The sequence below is a fragment of the Cyprinus carpio genome, chromosome A5 (genome assembly GCF_018340385.1).
Source record: "Cyprinus carpio isolate SPL01 chromosome A5, ASM1834038v1, whole genome shotgun sequence".
In the NCBI taxonomy this organism is placed as follows: domain Eukaryota; kingdom Metazoa; phylum Chordata; class Actinopteri; order Cypriniformes; family Cyprinidae; genus Cyprinus; species Cyprinus carpio.
In genome coordinates, this window is record NC_056576.1 from 18,178,267 (window position 1) to 18,197,170 (window position 18,904).

The 18,904-nt window shown below is 35.2% G+C and overlaps 1 protein-coding gene across 7 annotated transcripts; it reads right to left on the reverse strand.

Moving 5' to 3' along the window:
* Positions 1-419: 419 nt before the first annotated feature.
* LOC109078633 (endophilin-B2-like) lies at positions 420-18,369 on the reverse strand. Of its 7 annotated transcripts, XM_042756193.1 has the most exons (13): positions 18,209-18,369; positions 15,225-15,366; positions 14,161-14,172; positions 13,457-13,585; positions 11,868-12,001; positions 11,068-11,160; positions 7,978-8,040; positions 6,564-6,587; positions 3,271-3,360; positions 2,756-2,856; positions 2,442-2,456; positions 1,977-2,223; positions 420-1,248 (listed from the first exon to the last, which is right to left on the reverse strand). In XM_042756193.1, the coding sequence occupies exons 1-13, from the start codon at positions 18,269-18,271 to the stop codon at positions 1,141-1,143; spliced, it is 1,221 nt and encodes a 406-aa protein (XP_042612127.1). In that variant the 5' UTR covers positions 18,272-18,369; the 3' UTR covers positions 420-1,140. The 7 variants fall into 7 exon arrangements, with proteins under 7 accessions (XP_042612127.1, XP_042612135.1, XP_042612129.1 ...); XM_042756201.1 differs by lacking the exon at positions 6,564-6,587; XM_042756195.1 differs by lacking the exon at positions 14,161-14,172 and having other exon boundaries at positions 18,209-18,368.
* Between the last annotated feature and the right edge of the window lie 535 nt (positions 18,370-18,904).

The window sequence follows — 18,904 nt, forward strand, 5'->3', positions numbered from 1 at the left end:
GTTATTCAGATTCTATTTGCTTTATCTGCAACTTATATTGTTTGATTCCACTAGTTGCCCAAATGTACCAGAAAAAAATATTTTTTTCCCCATAACAGCTTTTAAATCGGATTTACTGAATTATAACTGAAGGGAGTAAAATTGTTGTTTGTGTGTGTGTGTGTGTGTGTGTGTGTGTGTCTCTACACAAATTTCATTTTGAGTTTCCTTTGCAAAAACGGGTTTTATGAAATACATTACTCCCAGAATCCTATTTTATTATGTGCCATTGCACTTTTCTTGATTATTGATTGAATTATTTTTCATTTTTTTATTTTTCTATGTAGTAATATACAAAATGGCATAAGCCAATCATGACGTTTCACCACTAAGTACTTTAGATGACAACCCCCATTAGAAAGACAACATCTAGATCAAGACCCAGTAAATCTCTCTTTATTATATATTTATATTGTATTCATTCAATATGCATTGCTATTTGGAACAAGCACAGAAGACAAAAGTGGCAAGGTGCGGACTGAGTGGATATGGATGTGAATAAGTACCACTGGAGGTCTTTTGAATATGAACAGATCACAGTTAAGCACATACTGTACATCATAACCACACCTAATACCATAAATGCTTCATTTGGAATCAAACACGCTGATATCAATCCAAGACCACCATATAAACATACAAGCATGATGAGCGAGACGACACGCAAAGAAGTAAAGCCTAAATGTTCAGTGTCTTCATGATCACACATGCACGCACACATACACACACACAAACTCAGATCCAGCTCCAACACAAAAGCTTTTCAGTTTGTTGTCTTCACTTAGAGGGTAAGAAAGACTTCAGAAAAATCACAAGTCACAAGATCATAAAGGAAATTAAATCAGTTACTTAAAGAAAAGCCTTATGCAGGATAGTGTTCAAATGAAACAACATACACACAGAACATAACTAGGGCCTAAAAAACAATAATACATATATATGCACAGTAACATGGACAGACCTAGATGTGAATCTAGGTATTACGGGGGAAAAAACTAAATAGACAGAAACCAGGTAAATTCACTGAGTGTTCATGAGTGCTTGAGTATTTGTTCATGCATAATTCAGTGTGACTCTGTATTTGTGAAGAGGAGGCTGCGTCTAGCTTAGGAGCTCTAGGTATGTGACAGGCACTTTGCCTTTCTGGTTGCCTCGCTCTCCAATAAGCCAGTCCGGGTCCATGCCGGGCACCGTGTACACAGTAATAAGCTACAGAATAACAGAAAGAAACAGAGGGAAAGAAAAAAATGTGAAGTAGAGATTTTGATGTGGGCTGATTGTGTTGCAATGGGCACAGTCTTCCAAAAATCATTCACTGCATTCAGATATACTGTAACAGTAGACATGTATAAACAGTGGTTAACAGACGTGTATTAACAAATACACATCTGCAGACTCCTGGCTTTGACGTCTTTTGGGGATTGAGTTTTATGGACGTGTATTACAGAGCCAGGTCTGTGAGGCTGAATCATATAAAACTGTCTGGCAGACTTAGATATGGGGACAATTGCGATGGATAAACAAGGTTCAAACTTAAAACCTTTAGGTTACCACCCCATTTCATTAAACAAAAGGCAATGTCACAGAGACTGCAAGTCAACTGTAGCTTAAACTGACCATGATAGGCAAGAAATAAAAAAAACACTAAGTAACAAGGCAGAGAACTACAAAGAAAGTCATTTATAAAAAATATTATGAATTAAAATAATTGCATTATAAATACTTATAATAAAAAAAAATACTCTTTAATAAAATGTATTTAAAATTAAATAGTTACACAGATTTTACACTACGGGTAAACCTTTTCCAAAAAGAAGTTCAGTGGTTAAGCTTAAATCAAATACATTCCTGTTACAGTACATACTAAAATCACTAATACTGATATAATGAATGTTACTGAATGTTAAAAAGGGAAAACAGACTTCCTCAAATCCTACCTCATCAGCGAGAAGTGAAAGTTCACTTGAATCTGCAGCATCATAGTCATATAGCACTTTGGCCTTGCGAGTGCCAGTGGCGGGAGGCTTCACCTCCTCAATCTTCAGCGTGCTGGACTCAAGGGCATTGGAGGGGTTTGGGGAACGACTAGGTGGAGAAGCCCCAGGTAGGGTGGCAGTGGAAGGGGGAGAAGGGTCTGCTGACACCCCTGAGGTGGAGGCGTTCACAGCAAAAGCGTTAGGAAACCTGGAACAGATTCACAGATTCAAAACCATAGGCACAGTGTGACTGAATAAACAGAAATATAATTATAAATAGAAATATCTAGCTGTTTGCTCACTCATGACACAGATATTACATGTAAAGTGAAAGAATCAAAAATCCCTCAGTCACATGAATATAATAGTTTAAATTTAGTGGGCAAACTTTCTTCCTTTTTCAGTGTGATGGAAAAAGTTACTCACGTATCTCCAGTCGCACTAGGAACAGGAAAGAAAAAGCAGAAAAAAAACATCAGCTCAAAGTGGATCTCAAGAAATCTTGTGATTTTCTTAGTAGAAAAGCAGTTGCTATAAAGGGGAACGGGTTATGAAAACTCCTTGTTACTAACATCTTGCTTTGCCACATCTCTCTATATCAAAAATAGACTAAAGTTACTAAACTGTTATGCTGCATCTGTAGAAAATGGTCTTATTTGACTGCAGTCACTCTAGGACAGAAGAACAAATTGCTGTTTATGTTTATTTTGGAGTTTGCAGCACCTCACTGAAGTTCTCACCTGCTCAGCTCTTTCTGAAGATCCTGCATGTGCTTGTGACACTGTGTGTAATAAGCAGCCTGGGCCTCCACAAACTCATGCAGACAGCGCAAGTGGTTCACCTGCAATGGAATTGCAGAATTTGAAAGTCTCTTTCCTTATTTCTTTATTCAGAAAGTGGTATACTACTCTACTGTTCAAAAGATTGGGGTCACAATCGTTTTCAATTCAAAAATACAAAATAATAATAAAATAAATAAGCTGTGAATGCATTTCAGGATTCTCTGATGAACAGACAGAACCGCATTTGTTTGAAACAAATCTTTTGTACCATTATAAATGTTGTTACTGCCACTTTTGATCAATTTAATGTCTTTTCTGAATAATAAACAGTATTTGTTAAGTATTAAGCATTTCTTTCCAAAAAAAAAAAACAATTAAAAATCATATAGACCCAACTTTTGAACGGTGGCACTGCAACTAATTTTGCTTGTGTGATGTCAAAGAGCAGCAGTGTGAGAAGCGCAGGTACTCACGTGTGTGCTGCTGATCCCCTCCAACAGGAGGCGTGTGACCTCTGCCTGTCTGTCAAACTCAGTCTGAGCCACACGCAACTCGTGCTCTGCCTGATGGAGCCGCAAAAAAATAAAAAAAGGGAAACCCACAGGACACATCATCCACATAGCTCAACTATTTTGTGTAGCTAACTTGGAACAGTCTCTGTTAACCAATAAAGACATTAAAGCAAATAAAGACCTCAGGTTTTTCTTGTTTTACAGGAAAAGAGTTATCAGCAACACAATTCAATTTTGATTTGTCATCATTTCATCTTTATTATGAATCTTTTTGCCACTGAAAAGGACAGTCGAGAGAGGACAGGAAACCATGCAGAGAGAAAGGGGAAAAGAAATAAACAGAACATGGGACAGACTCCTTAACCTCAAACCACGTCACATGACTCACGTGGCTCAACATGTTCTCTAACTGCTCGCCACTCACCCATTTAGCACAACTGGTGGTTATTGTAATCCATTTATGAAGGAGATGAATCATAGTTAGAATTACTCAGTGTTGGTAAGGTTATTTTGGAAATGTAATAGGTTACAGATTACAAGTTACCCTATTTAAAATGTAATAAGTAGTGTAACTTTTTCAGTTACTTTATTAATGTAACTGATTACATTTGATTTGATGTTAGTAATTTTTCAAACATTTAAGGTTAACCTTACAGTAGTGCTCAACACCACAACCCCAATTCCAGAAATGTTGGGAAGTTTTTGTAAAATGCAATAAAATCAAGAATCTGTGATTTGTTATTTAACTTTTATTTAATTTGGAAAAAACAAATTTTGATTTTGATGGCTGCAACACTCCAAAAACTTTGTGACTGAGGCAAAATAAAAGTGAAAAGGTTATAGAGTATCCTAATGAAACTGTTTTGAAACCGTTTACAGTAAGCAGGTGAATTGGTAATAGGTGAGGGTGTCATGTTTGGGTATAAAAGGAACATCTCAGTCTTGATCATGGCTTTCTCATGCAAAAATCACAAAGAATTTAGGTATTTCACCAACTATCAATCATAATATTATGAAAAGATTCAGGGAATCCAGAGAAATCTCAGTCTGTGTAGGGCAAGGCCGGACACTTCCAGTGAATGTGTGTGAGCCATCATGCTGCGGTGTTTAATATAGCCACAGTACTTCAGTAAAACCGCTGTCACTTAACACAGTCTGCTGCTTTATCAAGAAATGCAACTTCCTGAGGTCTGTTTCTCTAGGAGAAAAATATACATCAATTCTATGCAGTGATGATGCAGGGTTCTCTGGGCCCGAGCTCATCTCAGATAGTCAAAAAGAAAGTGGAACTGTGTGCTGTGGTCAGAGGAGTCCACATTTTAACTGGTTTCTGAGAAAAATGGACATCGAGTTCTTAGTCCCAAAGACCAAAGGGACCATCCAGACTTTTACCAGTGACAGATGCAAACACAAACGTCTGTCATGGTATGGGGGTGCAGCAGAGCAAACAGCATGCTGGAATATGTGCAAAGGTGCCACTGACATGGAGGCATATACTGAAAAATGTACAGAGACATATACTGCCATCAAGATGACATCTCTCACGGGAAGTCCATGGTAATTAGATCAAGATTTGTAATCATTAACATTTTCATAAGTAACTCATTTAATTATACGTTTTTTTTTTCAGTAACTGTCTGTAACTGATTACAATTACATTTATTTTTATTTACATTAAATTACGCAATTTCATTACATGTAACTAGTTACTCGCCAACGCTGAAATAACTTTAGTATTATAGTTGGATTTTGGCAAATTTGCGATTAAACTTTACCTCACATAAATGCATATTTCGATCAAAATAATGCGATTAAGCTTATAATCATAGTAACCATAAATGCATTCAATAGCAATTTTAATAGCAATAAACAAGCATGTAAATGCCTTAATCACAGTATTACAGCTCTGGCCAAAGTGCGCATGTGCTCAGACTCACACGGATGCCACATATTCTTTACACAAATTCATGAATGCACTCCATGACATTATTCTGAAGCAGTCCTGGTTTACGGGGATGCTATAAATAAAAAGGGGGTGCTACAGATAAAAGCAAGAGCATGCTCAGCTGAGGCGGCAAAAGTAGGATATTGGCAATACAGACTTGGCAAACATTGAGCAATGTAGCCAATCACAGACATATCTGGTCATTTCTTGACCGCAATGGCCCATCAGAGGTATTTAAGTTCGAGCGCACCCTTCAAAACACTAGTTTTGTTCAGTGCTGAGTTATGCGAGCTCACAAATCCTCTCATTATAACAAACAAAGTTTAGACTCGATGTAAATTCATTAATTCTAACAGAACTTTGTGACAAATAACCTTCCAATATACATGTCGGTAGTTATATTTTGCATTTAATGTAAGTAAACAATGGCCAGTAACATGCCTAATGTATGAATTCATCATTTGTGTTGTAGAGTATGTGAATGACGGGGAAAAATACCATACTTTTTAGTGAATATTAAGAATAATGAAAATTGCATGTAAACTGGAGAGAGGTTTGCTCGTGTCATGTAAACATCTCACAGCGATTAAGTCCTTACTCTGATTATTGGTGCAAATGTAAACTTACTGACACCAGAAATGTTTATAGTGGGCTAAATGAGCTGTTTGAGATCATAAAGGTCAGACAAATAATATAATTTCAATGTTTCTTCATAGTGCATGTCATTTGTTAATATTCAAAAAATCATAACATTTATTATAATGTTTATAATAAGGATGAAATGATGAAAGCAGCATTTCTTGCTTACCAAGCACTAATTAGCAGAAAACACAAAGAAATAGCTGAGTTTTGTAGCATGCTGTAACAAAAAGGTCTTTTTTGGCTAAAGCTAAATGTATCCACTCATAAATCATGACCATGTTGCCTTGATTTTTTTTTAAATACTGTACCTTTCTTAACATTTCTTCAGAGCACATTTTTACTGCTTTATATTTCTATATGTCTGGACTGCCAGATATTATGATGTTCAATTCATATTCAACATTGTAGTCATTATAATGTGAGAACAATTTTAGGTATGTTAAGTCAGATTTTCTTCTTAAATATTGACAGATGGAAATCAGTACAGATAGAAATACAAGCAGTGGGAGCAGAAAACTATAATTTGTCACATAAATTACATCTGTTATTATGCAAACATTTATTACATAAAATAAAAAGCACTGCTCCATGAGAACAAAGCAAAAAAAGGCATGTCAACATTTTCAGAAGTGCTCAGCAAAGGAAGTGGATCTTGCCAGATACTCACTTTATCCACTTCCTCACTCCACAGCTGGAACATGCAGCATAACGACAAGAGAAGAACAGTGATGACAACATAACACAAACCCTCGCTTTACAAATACAGACCCAAATAATAATAATAAAAAAAAAACATTCACTAAATTTCACAGGTAAATTTAAGGAAATGACATTAAAAAAAAAAAAAACTGTTTCACATCATGGGATCTTAAGATTGAAAGAGACATTCTAATGTAATCAGACACATGGGCAGCACAGGCTCCTGAACCCTTTATAATGTCAAGACCCTCTTTAAATATACAATGACACAACAACTACAATGAAAAACTAGTGATCACACACACACAATTTGAATAAAAGTGAAAGAATAAAAGCAAAGATTTCCACCCCCTGCATTCCACTGCAAATGTTCACCGCACAGGATTTTCATGTTTTGACTTGTGCAATAACATGATGCCAAAATTATTTTAAACTATATTACAGAACCAGTCAAAAATTTGGACAAGCTTAAAATTGAAATTTACAGAATTTAACATTCCAGAATGTTGTGTAATAAAATAGCTGTGTCCAAACTTTTGAACTTCACAGTATATAACACATCTATATGAACACACACAAAACACAAACCAGCATTATGTACTACTGAGACTAATCAACTAAATACACATGTATTGCATCAGTTGTCGCCAAAACATTATTCAAACACCCAGGGAAAGGCACACAGGCACACAACACTGCAAGACGGGAGATGGAAATAAGACAGTGTTACTGTGGTAAACTCACAATACTGACAGAGAGGAAAAGCAGGACTAGATTTAAATAATGGGTCAAAAAACACAGGAGATGCAGCCGTCCATCACTGAGCTGTGCTAACAAGACACACAATAAATAGTGCATGTCTATAAGTACACTACTCTATGAGGGCTTTATATCAAGGCTTCACTTCAGATTCAAGTTCATACAACCTTTTCTCTGTCACTCAGAGATGAATCGCCAACTTCACTATCCCACTGCGTGGAATGAAAAAGTAAGAGGGTGGGGCGATGAAAAGTTTCAGTGAGGCCATTTTCTCACCATCACCTGCACATTTCAACCATCTGAGATTCCAGGTAATGGCAAAGGGTAGAGGATGATACCTGGTCCAAAAGCTCTTTGGTGTAATAATGGGGACTTGTTTATTTATTAATTTGTGCTTCAGCTGATGATTTTTATCCACAATAAGCACATACTGCTGTACCACCCCCATAAAGAACAGACTGTAGGAGGACATTCTGCTAATCTAAATTTACAAGGGTTGGTGCAAATATTGGTGGGGAAATAACCTATGTACAAATAAAGGTCATGTAGAAAGAGAGAGAGAGAGAAAAAGAGAGAGTGTGTGGGGGAAGACTTCTAATGCTAAGGGTCTGCAGCCTTCTTACCGCAGATGCACTGGCCGACAGAACATAATTGCGTGGCCTAGTCTCCTGAAAGTCAGGCGCAGCCTACAGGTGGAGGGGGGGAAAACAAAGAATCATGTGTGCACATGAACTAACCCAACAGACAACACTACTTTCATATTTCCACATAAAAACAACAACAAAAACAAACCAGCCTGTAACCTCTCCCACACACAAAAAACAGGCAAATTAGGACGGTAGCAGTATATTTTTTGCATCACTTCATTCAACTCCAAACCAAAATACTTAAATAAAAATGATTAAATTTATTAAAATAAAACAACAAAAAACAATCATTTATTAAGATAATGTTAGTCTTACGTTTCATTTCATTTTTCAGTATCTTTTACTGATAATCTTGTTCAAGTGCTTAAGGGTTAAAGTAAGGTACACATTACTTACCATAAAAAGTCAAAATTTAATTGTAATTTGTCATTGTTTTGCAGGAGTTTTATAAACAGTACTGTTATATCTTAATACAGTTGTACTGTATGACATAGAACAAGAGCAGTTTTTTTCTTTGTACCATTTGCACTGCTGTGTATCATGAAGAGCACAATGCTCTGCTCTCCATGTGCCCTACTTTTGTAAATATTAAATGCGGTTGAAATTAGCCAAAATGGACAAGATTCTTATACAATAGAAAACAGAGATGCATCAAATTAGTCATTAATATTATATATACACATACATACAATCAAATATATATATGTGTGTGTGTGTGTGAATGAATGTATGTATATATATATATATATATATATATATATATATAGATATATGTATATATATATATATATATAATATATATATATATATATATATATATATATATAATATATATATACATACATACATATATTATGCACACTAAAAACATAAACACTATTCAGTTAAATTAGGCTTTTTTATTTATTTTTGGCATAAAATAGCTTAGCTTCTTTGTTTTTTCTTCTTTTTTTTTACATTTTTATCATTTGAATTTCACAAAACCCCTCCACTTTCATGTACATCCAGTTGGGAAACCCTGCTCTATAATATACAGTACATTAAAAAGAATTACAAATTACATGCAGCCAATTAATGAGACTGTGATTTCAAAAAGGACTGACTTTTGAAATATATATATTTTTTTAAATAAAGGCACTGCAGAGGTGGCAGATACAGTAGGTCAACTATCAAGCCTGTACAAGTAACTGCTTGCTGGAAGCAGCAAAGGATGAAAAGCAGTAAATCACACAAACACGGATACTCACATCTCCCTCACACTGCGCAAAGGACAATAGAGAGACGCGTTAGTGAATACACGGAAATGGAAAAATTTAGACACAGAGCACTTTTGATGACGGAGTCATTATTGGGTTTCCTTGTACACACACACACACACACACACACACACACACAAATAAACAGCCAGGTTCCTCTTGGAGATTAGAAAAGAGGTAACAATAGTCTGGTTATGCCCTGCTGACCTTAGATTACCCCTGTAATACTTGATAAGTGTCAGGAGGGAAATCAGGGAAATCACACCTAAACCGGAATATGAGCATACAATATCAACTATGCAGGAAAAGAAGAAATGATAACATGATAAAACAGCATATGACTCAGCCCTCTGCGTAAACTACAAATTCTTCAATCACTGAAAGGCATGAAATGAAGAAGCAAACATCTAAGTGAAAAGAGAAGTCATGAGCAAGGTCATTTGCATCATCAGGATGTTTGCTTATGCCCCCTGACTCAGAGCTTCTCAGACAGAACTCCAAATCTGCTTCATGAATATCTTAACTTAACTAACGTTAATTCGGTAAGACCTAAATAAAGGGCTACAGATAATTGATTGGCGTTAACCTATAACAGTGATATCTAACATGAACCTCATGTTTTGTCACCTCATGCATCAAAACGGTACGAGTTTGTCCAATTGTTTTTTTAAAAATCTTTTTCATTGTCCAGAATGAATTAGTCAAGGTGAATTTAAACATGTACATTTTATTTACACACCAATGAAGCATTCAAAAATACTTTTTTGTTAAACGATTATTAGGAATCAGTCCATATTGTGGTTAAAGTGCCCCTATGGCATTTCTAATATTGCCTTTCATGCAGTATGCAATGTAGCTGTATGTGAATGTAAACAATTTGCAAAGTTGTAAACAATAAATATAGTTATTGTCTCCCAAAATAAAGGATTGACTTTGAACAGCCTAAACGAATCATCAGGAACTCAAATCCCACTTCCATGACAGATACACGTCACAGGGTAACACATTTGCATAATGTATGTTCTATGTTGGCCGTCTGCGAACAACTTGTCCGCACCCTCAAACACTGTAGCTTGTTCATGTCGAGAAGATGCTGTGTCCTATACGGTGATAGTAAATTAGTTTAATTTTAATTTCTGAAAGATGAGGCTGCAAAGAATCAGTGGTTAAAATTGTTCCACTGTACCACAGAAGTACAACTCCAATCTTTTTTTTGTGTGTTCCCTCATTTTACTGACGACTGCTTCTCTAATCTTGCCGAGTTCAAAAAACACTTGCTCTTGAAAGATGGCTCAGTACCCAGTTTATTTGGAGCAGCTGGCTCCACTGAATCACAACCTGTTTAAGTATGATAAATAATGGATGTTTTTATTATCTATCGAGAGTTTAAAATACAGAACTATGGCAATGAGTGTATCGTTACCGACACGCACTGTACGCGGTAGACCAATCAGAACAGACTGAATCTTAGAACTGCTTCAATCGAATCGCATATTTTGAGAAAACAAAAGCATTTTTTGACCTTGCATGCATGTAAATCTGTTGTAGGAGACTCCCAGAACAATATTAGAAACCTTTAAAAAAAGGCATAATAGGGGCACTTTAACTGTTTGTTTTCATGCTTTCAGTGTTTGATTTCCCACATCACATTGTTTGTTTGCACACTGGGATCTGAAACAGATCTGAATCCTGCTTAACAGCTTATAAGTGGTTCTTGATAAGAGGGTGATGGAGGAGATGAAAAAACATGAGGGGAGGAAGACACGTGATGAAGATAATGAAAAAAAAAATAAGTGAAAATAAAACTTACAGCAGCCTTGGCCTCTGCTAACTTTGCTTTCTTGAGCCGAGCTTTGCAAACGTCCAGGTCAAGACGCCGGTTCTCCAGTAGCCTTCTCTCTTTCTGATAACAGAACAAACAGACTTTTGTGAGAGAGGAAGTGTGCTTAATTATACTTGAATGCGCACTTGTAGTGTACTTCACATATTAAAAGTATATTTTTAAAAAAGATAATATAATATTAATGAAATAAAAGGCCACTTCAGCCTATGTCAAGAGAACACACTTTCATGATGATGTTTCCTAACACTCTTAAGTACAAAAGCACATTTTAAATCAAATAATCTTTTGCTGTGCTTTAAAGAAGTACACTTATTTTGATGTGTTAACATACTAAAGCATTTGTTAAGTATTTGGTTGTAATTTTAACTGTAGTATATATATATATATAAAATACTACATTATAACTTCATCAATACAAATGTTTAATTACAAATATATTAAAACACATGACAAATAAATTCCGATCGAAATGACATTAAAGTATATTTTAGATACCATAAAGGCTTGTCAGTACATTCAGCAGTACACTTTAACCGTAAGTTTCAGCTAAATAAATATAAGACAAATGTATACTATTTAAATGTAAAACCATTTGTAATTTGAATGTGCAAAACCTCCATTGTCAACCGCTTCCAGAAAAGATGAATAATATGTGCAGGAGCCAGTCAATCATTTTGTAACTAGCAGATTTCAACAGCCATTGTATATCGGTTTACATATCAGATGGAGGTAAACCACCTTAGACAGAGATTGTAAATTTCACGCACAGAAATGGTTTTCCAGTCACCCTCTAGAAAGTTCCTCAGAGGCGTGAGGAAGTTGATGGCTGACGTCTGTAGGAATTCCCGCTCTGCTCCACCCAGTCTCCTCTGATACTCTCCAACAGTGATCAAAGTACTACCTGAAAACACAGGCAAAACTTTCACAAAACACATTACGTTACATGATTAACTAACCAAAAACATCTCATGAATTATTGACTGCTTCAAATTATTTGGTTTGCACACTTTTAACTCATTCAGATGGAAGGGGAACATTAAGATTATCAGATTACAGACAAAACAGTCTTTGAGTCATCTCAACTAGTCACTGATGTAGGTATCTTCATCAATTAGAGATATAAACTCACAGAATGAAACACTCTGTCTCACATAAGGCATGTTTTAGACAGGTGCTCTGATGCTGCTTTGACTCTCTGTAAATGAAATATACATTCATAATGTCATATTCACCTTGGTAGTAGTCATAATATTTTGTTTTGTTTTTTGTTTTCTACGAGTGTGACATGATTAACCAATCTTTTTCAACCAGCATTGTTATTCTTATAATATATAAAGTTCTAATATAAAATAATACAAGCAAATAACTGTAATAACTGAGAAAAAAAAAACAGGATCTAATACACTTTCCCTCAGCAAATTCTAATCTAAAAGCATCCATGAAGACCTATTTGCCAACAAACCTTATGCTACACCTGTTTAGAAAGGGAAAGTGCGCCATCTAGTGACATTCACCATGCAGCTAAACATTAAAGGGATAGTTCACCCAAAAAATTCTGTCATCATTTACTCACCCTCATGTGGTTCCAAATCCATTCTCCCTTTTTCCTGTTTCCACTGTTTGGTTTCTGACATGACAAATTAAAAATGAAGCATTCCCTTTGTAGATGTTGAACATAAAAGAAGATATTTTGCAGATTGCTGGTAATCAAACAGTTGGTGGTTGCCTTTGACTTCCATAGTAGGGAAAAAAATACTATGGAAGTCAAAGGCAACCACCAACTGTTTGATTACCAGCAATCTTCAAAATATCTTCTTTTAAGAAAGCAAAAGAAAGCAAAAAAGGTTTGGAACGACATGAGGGTGAGTAAATGATGACAGAATTTTCATTTTTGGGTGAACTATCCCTTTAACTTGATTTAGAGACCTCCATTACTATAGCGCTGCAAAACACAGCATAATCACTCGACAAAAATAATACAAAGGGAATGCTTTATTTTATATTTGTCATGTCAGAAACCAAACCGTGGAAACAGGAAAAAGGAAGAATGGGCAGCGGGAGTCCAGCCTCATATGGTGTATTAAGTAAGTATAGAAATAAAGAATTTAAATAATGAGAATTTGTTTATAGAATTTGTGAATTCAGTAAATTGATATGCACTGGCTTCTAGTAGGAAAATATACTTTTTCATTACGAGCAAAGCAAACTGCTTATTATTATTTTTAAGTTATGATACATGTAGCCATTTTATCTGAACAAAATAACTTTTTCCCTTTCCTGTGTGTTTTCCAGTTAAAAAAAAAATAAAAAAAAAAAGCTGCATTATATTAATTTAGTTCTGGTTGGCTGTACGAACCATATGGAGTTCCTGCCCCAAATTCCTTTGCAGCATCCTGCATATACTGTCCCAGCAGCTCTGCATTGGTGGTTCTGGATGGGATCTTTCTGTCTAATTTCTCATAGAAGAACTCTTCAATACGGGCACCTAAACAAAGATTCACATCAGTAAGAAAGACATCAAGCTTTATTCAAGGTTTACTCCAGTAAACGTAATCAAGTACATCATTTTGCACCATCATGTTTGTTTACCAATCCAATCCATCAACCAATCAGAATACTTTTACTGTAATATTTTGAACATTGTTTCGAGAGACCATTAAGCAAAAAGATGCACAAAACACAGGTCTTTGATGTAGACATCACAGATGAAAACATAAAACCCATGTGGGGATGTAATGACAAAATGTGATATAATGACAGTCTTTGACAAATCATTCCAGCTCTGAACACAATGCCCTGTGTTGATCTGAATAGGCCTCACATATCTGATAACCAGATCTGGTTAAGATAATCAGATGACTGAAGAACAGGTGTTTAAACTTGTGTCTGGCTAAAACCACAGGACAAACAAACTCATCCGCAAAAGGATAGTACTTCCATAACAAAAACAGTGAGAAGAGCGAGCGCCACAAGCTGTGTCTTATACTAAACATCAGTCATTTGGGGAAGGAAATAATCTGAAGACCTAAAGCACAGGCCATGGGGAGTAGAGACACTTACCAGTTTGGTCAACTGGAGCATGGAGAGAGTTAGAAAGAACAGGTTAGTGTTCTTACTAGTACACAATCACTAGGCCATAAGTACCTCTTGCACTTACATTAAATGCCTAAATACATACATGAAAGGTACTGCCATCAAAGATGAGCTCAAAAATATCTGAAACCTGTGGCCTTATCAATGATTTAGAAATTATATCTGAACGAGTATTAAAATAAAAATGTTTCATGTTGTTTATTCAGTTGTGAACTGCCAACATAAAATGCAAATGCAGATTTTTGACTCTTGATATACACTACAGTTCAAACATTTGGAGTTAATCTGATTTTTTTTTTATGTTTTGAAAAGTCTCTTACACTCACCAAGGCTGCATTTATTTAATTAAAAATACAGTAAATTTGTAATATTTCCTGGGATGGCAAAGCTGAATTATAAGCAGACATTATTCCAGTCTTTAGCGTCACATGATCCTTCAGAAAGTACTCTAATATAATTATTAGAATATAATAAATATAAAACATTTGAACAGTTATGTAATTAAATAAAAGTCTGCAGACAGTTTTATCCAAAGTGCCTTACAGTATAGTGTCCTGCTCAAGAGCACAGTAATGATTAATAGCTCAGATCTGAACTGTTCATCTCAGCACCCTTGTAAAACATTTGTTTACTCTTATAATTAGTGAAACTACTGTAGCAATAAGAAGAGAGACAATACAAATCAAGGGTGCAAAGACAATACAGTCCATTCACATAACGTGATACCTGACATAGTGACACTTGAGCACCACTGCTGTTTTAAGACGGTTGTTAGGCATCATATTTCCCTGGCTGCCTGTACAATAAAGCAGACTGATATCAACAAACAGTCAAGTGATGTTCCTGTTCATCATGTTAATGATAAATGTCAACAACATGAGACATTTTTCAACATATAGGACCTCTGGTTGGGATCAACATTTAGGAGACAAGACCACACATTTCAAATGATGTCTAATACCAAAATGTAATTCAGAGGATTAGGTAGATGCAAAAGGTAGGACGATTTTAAACATCTAGTAGATTCGTACTTGGGTTGGGTTGAAGCAGCACCTCGGTCTGTCTGAAGATCTTTTCGGTCCAGTTTTTGGTGCAGTCCGCTCGAGCAATCAGGTTCTCCAGGTGGGCATCTAGCTCAGTCTTTTCTGCCTGGCCAAGCTTCTCCTCTGTGTACTGGAGATCATAAAAAAAAAAAAAACAATTATTTATTTTTTCTGATAATATATGTGTGATATTTTTAAGTTTTTGTGAGAGAGGTGTTATTTTGTTCTTTTGAGAGAAGGGGAGACATACTCTTAAAGTGATTCACACAATTTGCTGGCATAATGCTATTCCCTCTTAGGCTTTATTTATGTTTAGACAATGTTTCACCGTTCACATCAAGCAGCTGATAATGCTATAAATCAGACACATCCATTTTGAGTGCAACAAAAATATAAAGTCATTTTCTAAAAAAGACAATGACAGAACATGGCAGATTTTAATCCAAAAAGCTGATGTGTTTAATAGCATGGGTATAATTGTGCCCTGCATTGAGTCACATTATGTTTAACCTAAAACCATTATATTATAGATTATATTTAGATTTAATCTTAAATCATTGTTTGTTAAGATTACATTATTCATTATAAAACCTATGTGAAATATTATAATGTAATAAAAGGCAATATAATAAAATATAATTCAATTTGTTACACCATTATTAAATATGGTGATTTTAATAATAATAATAATATTAATAATAATGATAAACAAACAAATGAGTGATATTTTGGAATATTTTTTTATTTTGTGGATTATGTAATAATTTTTTTATTATGATATTTTTTTTTAATTAAGAAAGGATATTTATTCTGTATTAAATGGATCAGATGTGACAATAAAGCCTGTAAAGGTGTTACAAAAGATTGTTTTGTACCTTTTAAATTTCTATACATCAAAAAATTCTGAAAAAAAAAATTGCATCATTCATGGTTTCCCCAAAAATTTTATTTTTATTTAATTTTAGAATTATTTCTGAAGGATCTTGTGACATGGAAAGCTACAGTAATAGCTGCTGGAAATTCAGCTTTGCCACACATTTTAAAATATAATATTTCTCAATATGTTTTATTAATATATTTATAATCAAACACATGCAGCCTTTGTCAGCACAAGAGACTAAAACTTTTTTTTTTTTTAAATGCTTAATTTTTTATCCTGCTTAATCAGACTGCAGAAGGCAAACAGTCTTGTTGTGTCTTTTCTGGGGAGACATAACAATAAACAAGATCAGTTAAAGAAACTGGAATTTAAAAGAAAGAGGATCAGACAGGCGTACGGCACTGGCTTGTTTGTGCCTTTGCAGTTGGTATTCACTTGATATCCAAACATGCAGGCTAAAATGTCAGCCATTGCTAAAGATCAGTCGCTAACAGCTGAACAAGTGCCTGTGACTCTCATTGATAAACAGGAAGCTTCTGGCAGGCTGGTGGACCTGCAGCAATGATTTCCTCTGACAAGGCGAAAAAAATATGGTGCTGGTGTTTAATATTTCACTCACACACAGGAAAGACCCCTGCTGACAGCACATAAAATTCAGGCCTGAGGTGAAAGAGGCAAAAGACATATAAATCACATTCACACACTGTGACTCAGCATGAAGGATTCCCTCTACATCTGTAGCTTTGAATGTGTCATCCGTGAGCCAAGAATATACGGGTGCTCATAACAGAGACAGAGGCGTCTGCACAGTATCTTGTGATATCCAGGGATTTGGCATGAATATGAATATGACACATAATGCTTTGACAATATACTGCCGGTATTTCTATGCCACTTATATTTGAACAAATATTATTTTAGAATTTTTAAATGCCAAACCTGGTGTTGCACTTTATAAGGATTTTTACTTTAGAACCCCTAAGTTTGAAGTTTGGACCATTGCATTGTTATTCTTTTATTATTATTATTATTATTATTATTATTATATAAAATGTTTATCCTTCAGAACTAAACTTCCTTTTTTACATTTTATAGAAAATATCATGTCACAACTTACAGGTTCAAGGATTAGCCTAGATAATAAATTACAAATATTGGAATTAACAGAAAAGAAACTTTATGATTAAATGCAAACCACCCATATGGAAACAGATGGGCATTCAACGTCACACACATAGGCCTACATAAAAGCTGGCCAGACATCTTTCAGTGTTCTGCATAAGAAGGTCTATTAAAATGAAAATGCTCCCTCTCATGCTGTTCCAAAACCAGTGTGATTTTCTTCACAGTGATGCTGCACCGTTTTTTTCCCATAAAATGTAAGGTAGTGGTGACCAAGACCTGCCAAGTTCCAAAAATAACAATCTGTAAACTATAAACAGTAGCAGAGCATCTTCTGTTGTGTTCAATGGAAGAACCAAAGTCCTGCGGGTTCAGAATAACATGGGTGAGATTATATATTTTCATGTTGAGCTGATCTGTCCCTTTAAAATTTGGTCAGTGATGATCAGCCTGTTTACTGTCTAATGTCGTTGTTATACAGTAGGCTATATAATTGAGTATATATTTTATACTCCGTTATATTTCAATAGACTGAGCATTTTTTTTAACAAACGATAACATGCGCATCCCTAAACAAGCATTTTAAAAAGAAAAATAATTAACTGTTCTGTAGTAAACAGGGCTTCGCCTGTGAGCGAGAATTCAGCTGGTGACTGTCACATGAACAGTCATTAATAATGGACACGGGTTGGGCTGGTGTCTATCGGCTTACAACAGCGAGGAAAATACAGATCATCGCAACATGACAAATAAGCATTGCTCGCTTGAACAATGACAGATACATTAAGATTTAGGCTACAGAAAGCGACGTAAGGATCTGTAAGGCCAACAGAGGGAAGCGGTTCATTCATTCACTCGAGCCCGCTGCTGCTGCTGCTGCTGCGTACATCCATCCACTCAATTCACGCACGGCACTTATGGCTGAACGCAACTACCGTAAAGTAACTAGAAACACTGGGCCATTTCATACCTGAACAGCACGAGTGAAGAAGACCCCTGCATCCGACGCTAGTTTCTTGACATTAAAATCCATCGTGTCAGCGTTTTCACTGTGTGCGTTTCAGCAACATCAGCTTGTTGGTTGTGCCTGCAACGGGATCGATTGTGCAGGACGAGGCCGGATCGACAGCGCAACCTGGAGTTTAATAATCTCACCATCAGTTACATCAGCCATCCTCTACTCAGCCTAGTTTAGAGCTGGATGCTCATTTTAACCATAGACTTATGATTTTAACCTCTCTGTTACTGTAAAAACACTGTTTTTAGGATTGTTTTATTTTTATAAAGTACTTCTAATGAAAAACAACAATTTATAAAAGTATCCTCTGTGGTCTGTACAGGTAAACTGACCCATATTTTAAAACCCTTTCAGGATGTTAGCTTTCAGTAGTTGTTTCTTTTTTATATACATGTATATACTCACTCATTCATACTGTTCTGGATCTAAAGGTCTCCTTGTGGTTTCTTTTCACACAAATTATTTCTTGAATATTCAATATATATATCTATATATATATATATATATATCTATATATATAACAGACTTTGGGAGTGTTTAAAATAATATGTCAGTATACACTAATTATTAGGCTAAATCATAAAATTATTTAAAAAAATAATAATAATAATAATAAAAAGATTTTCAAAGATTTGTATTTTCTTCATA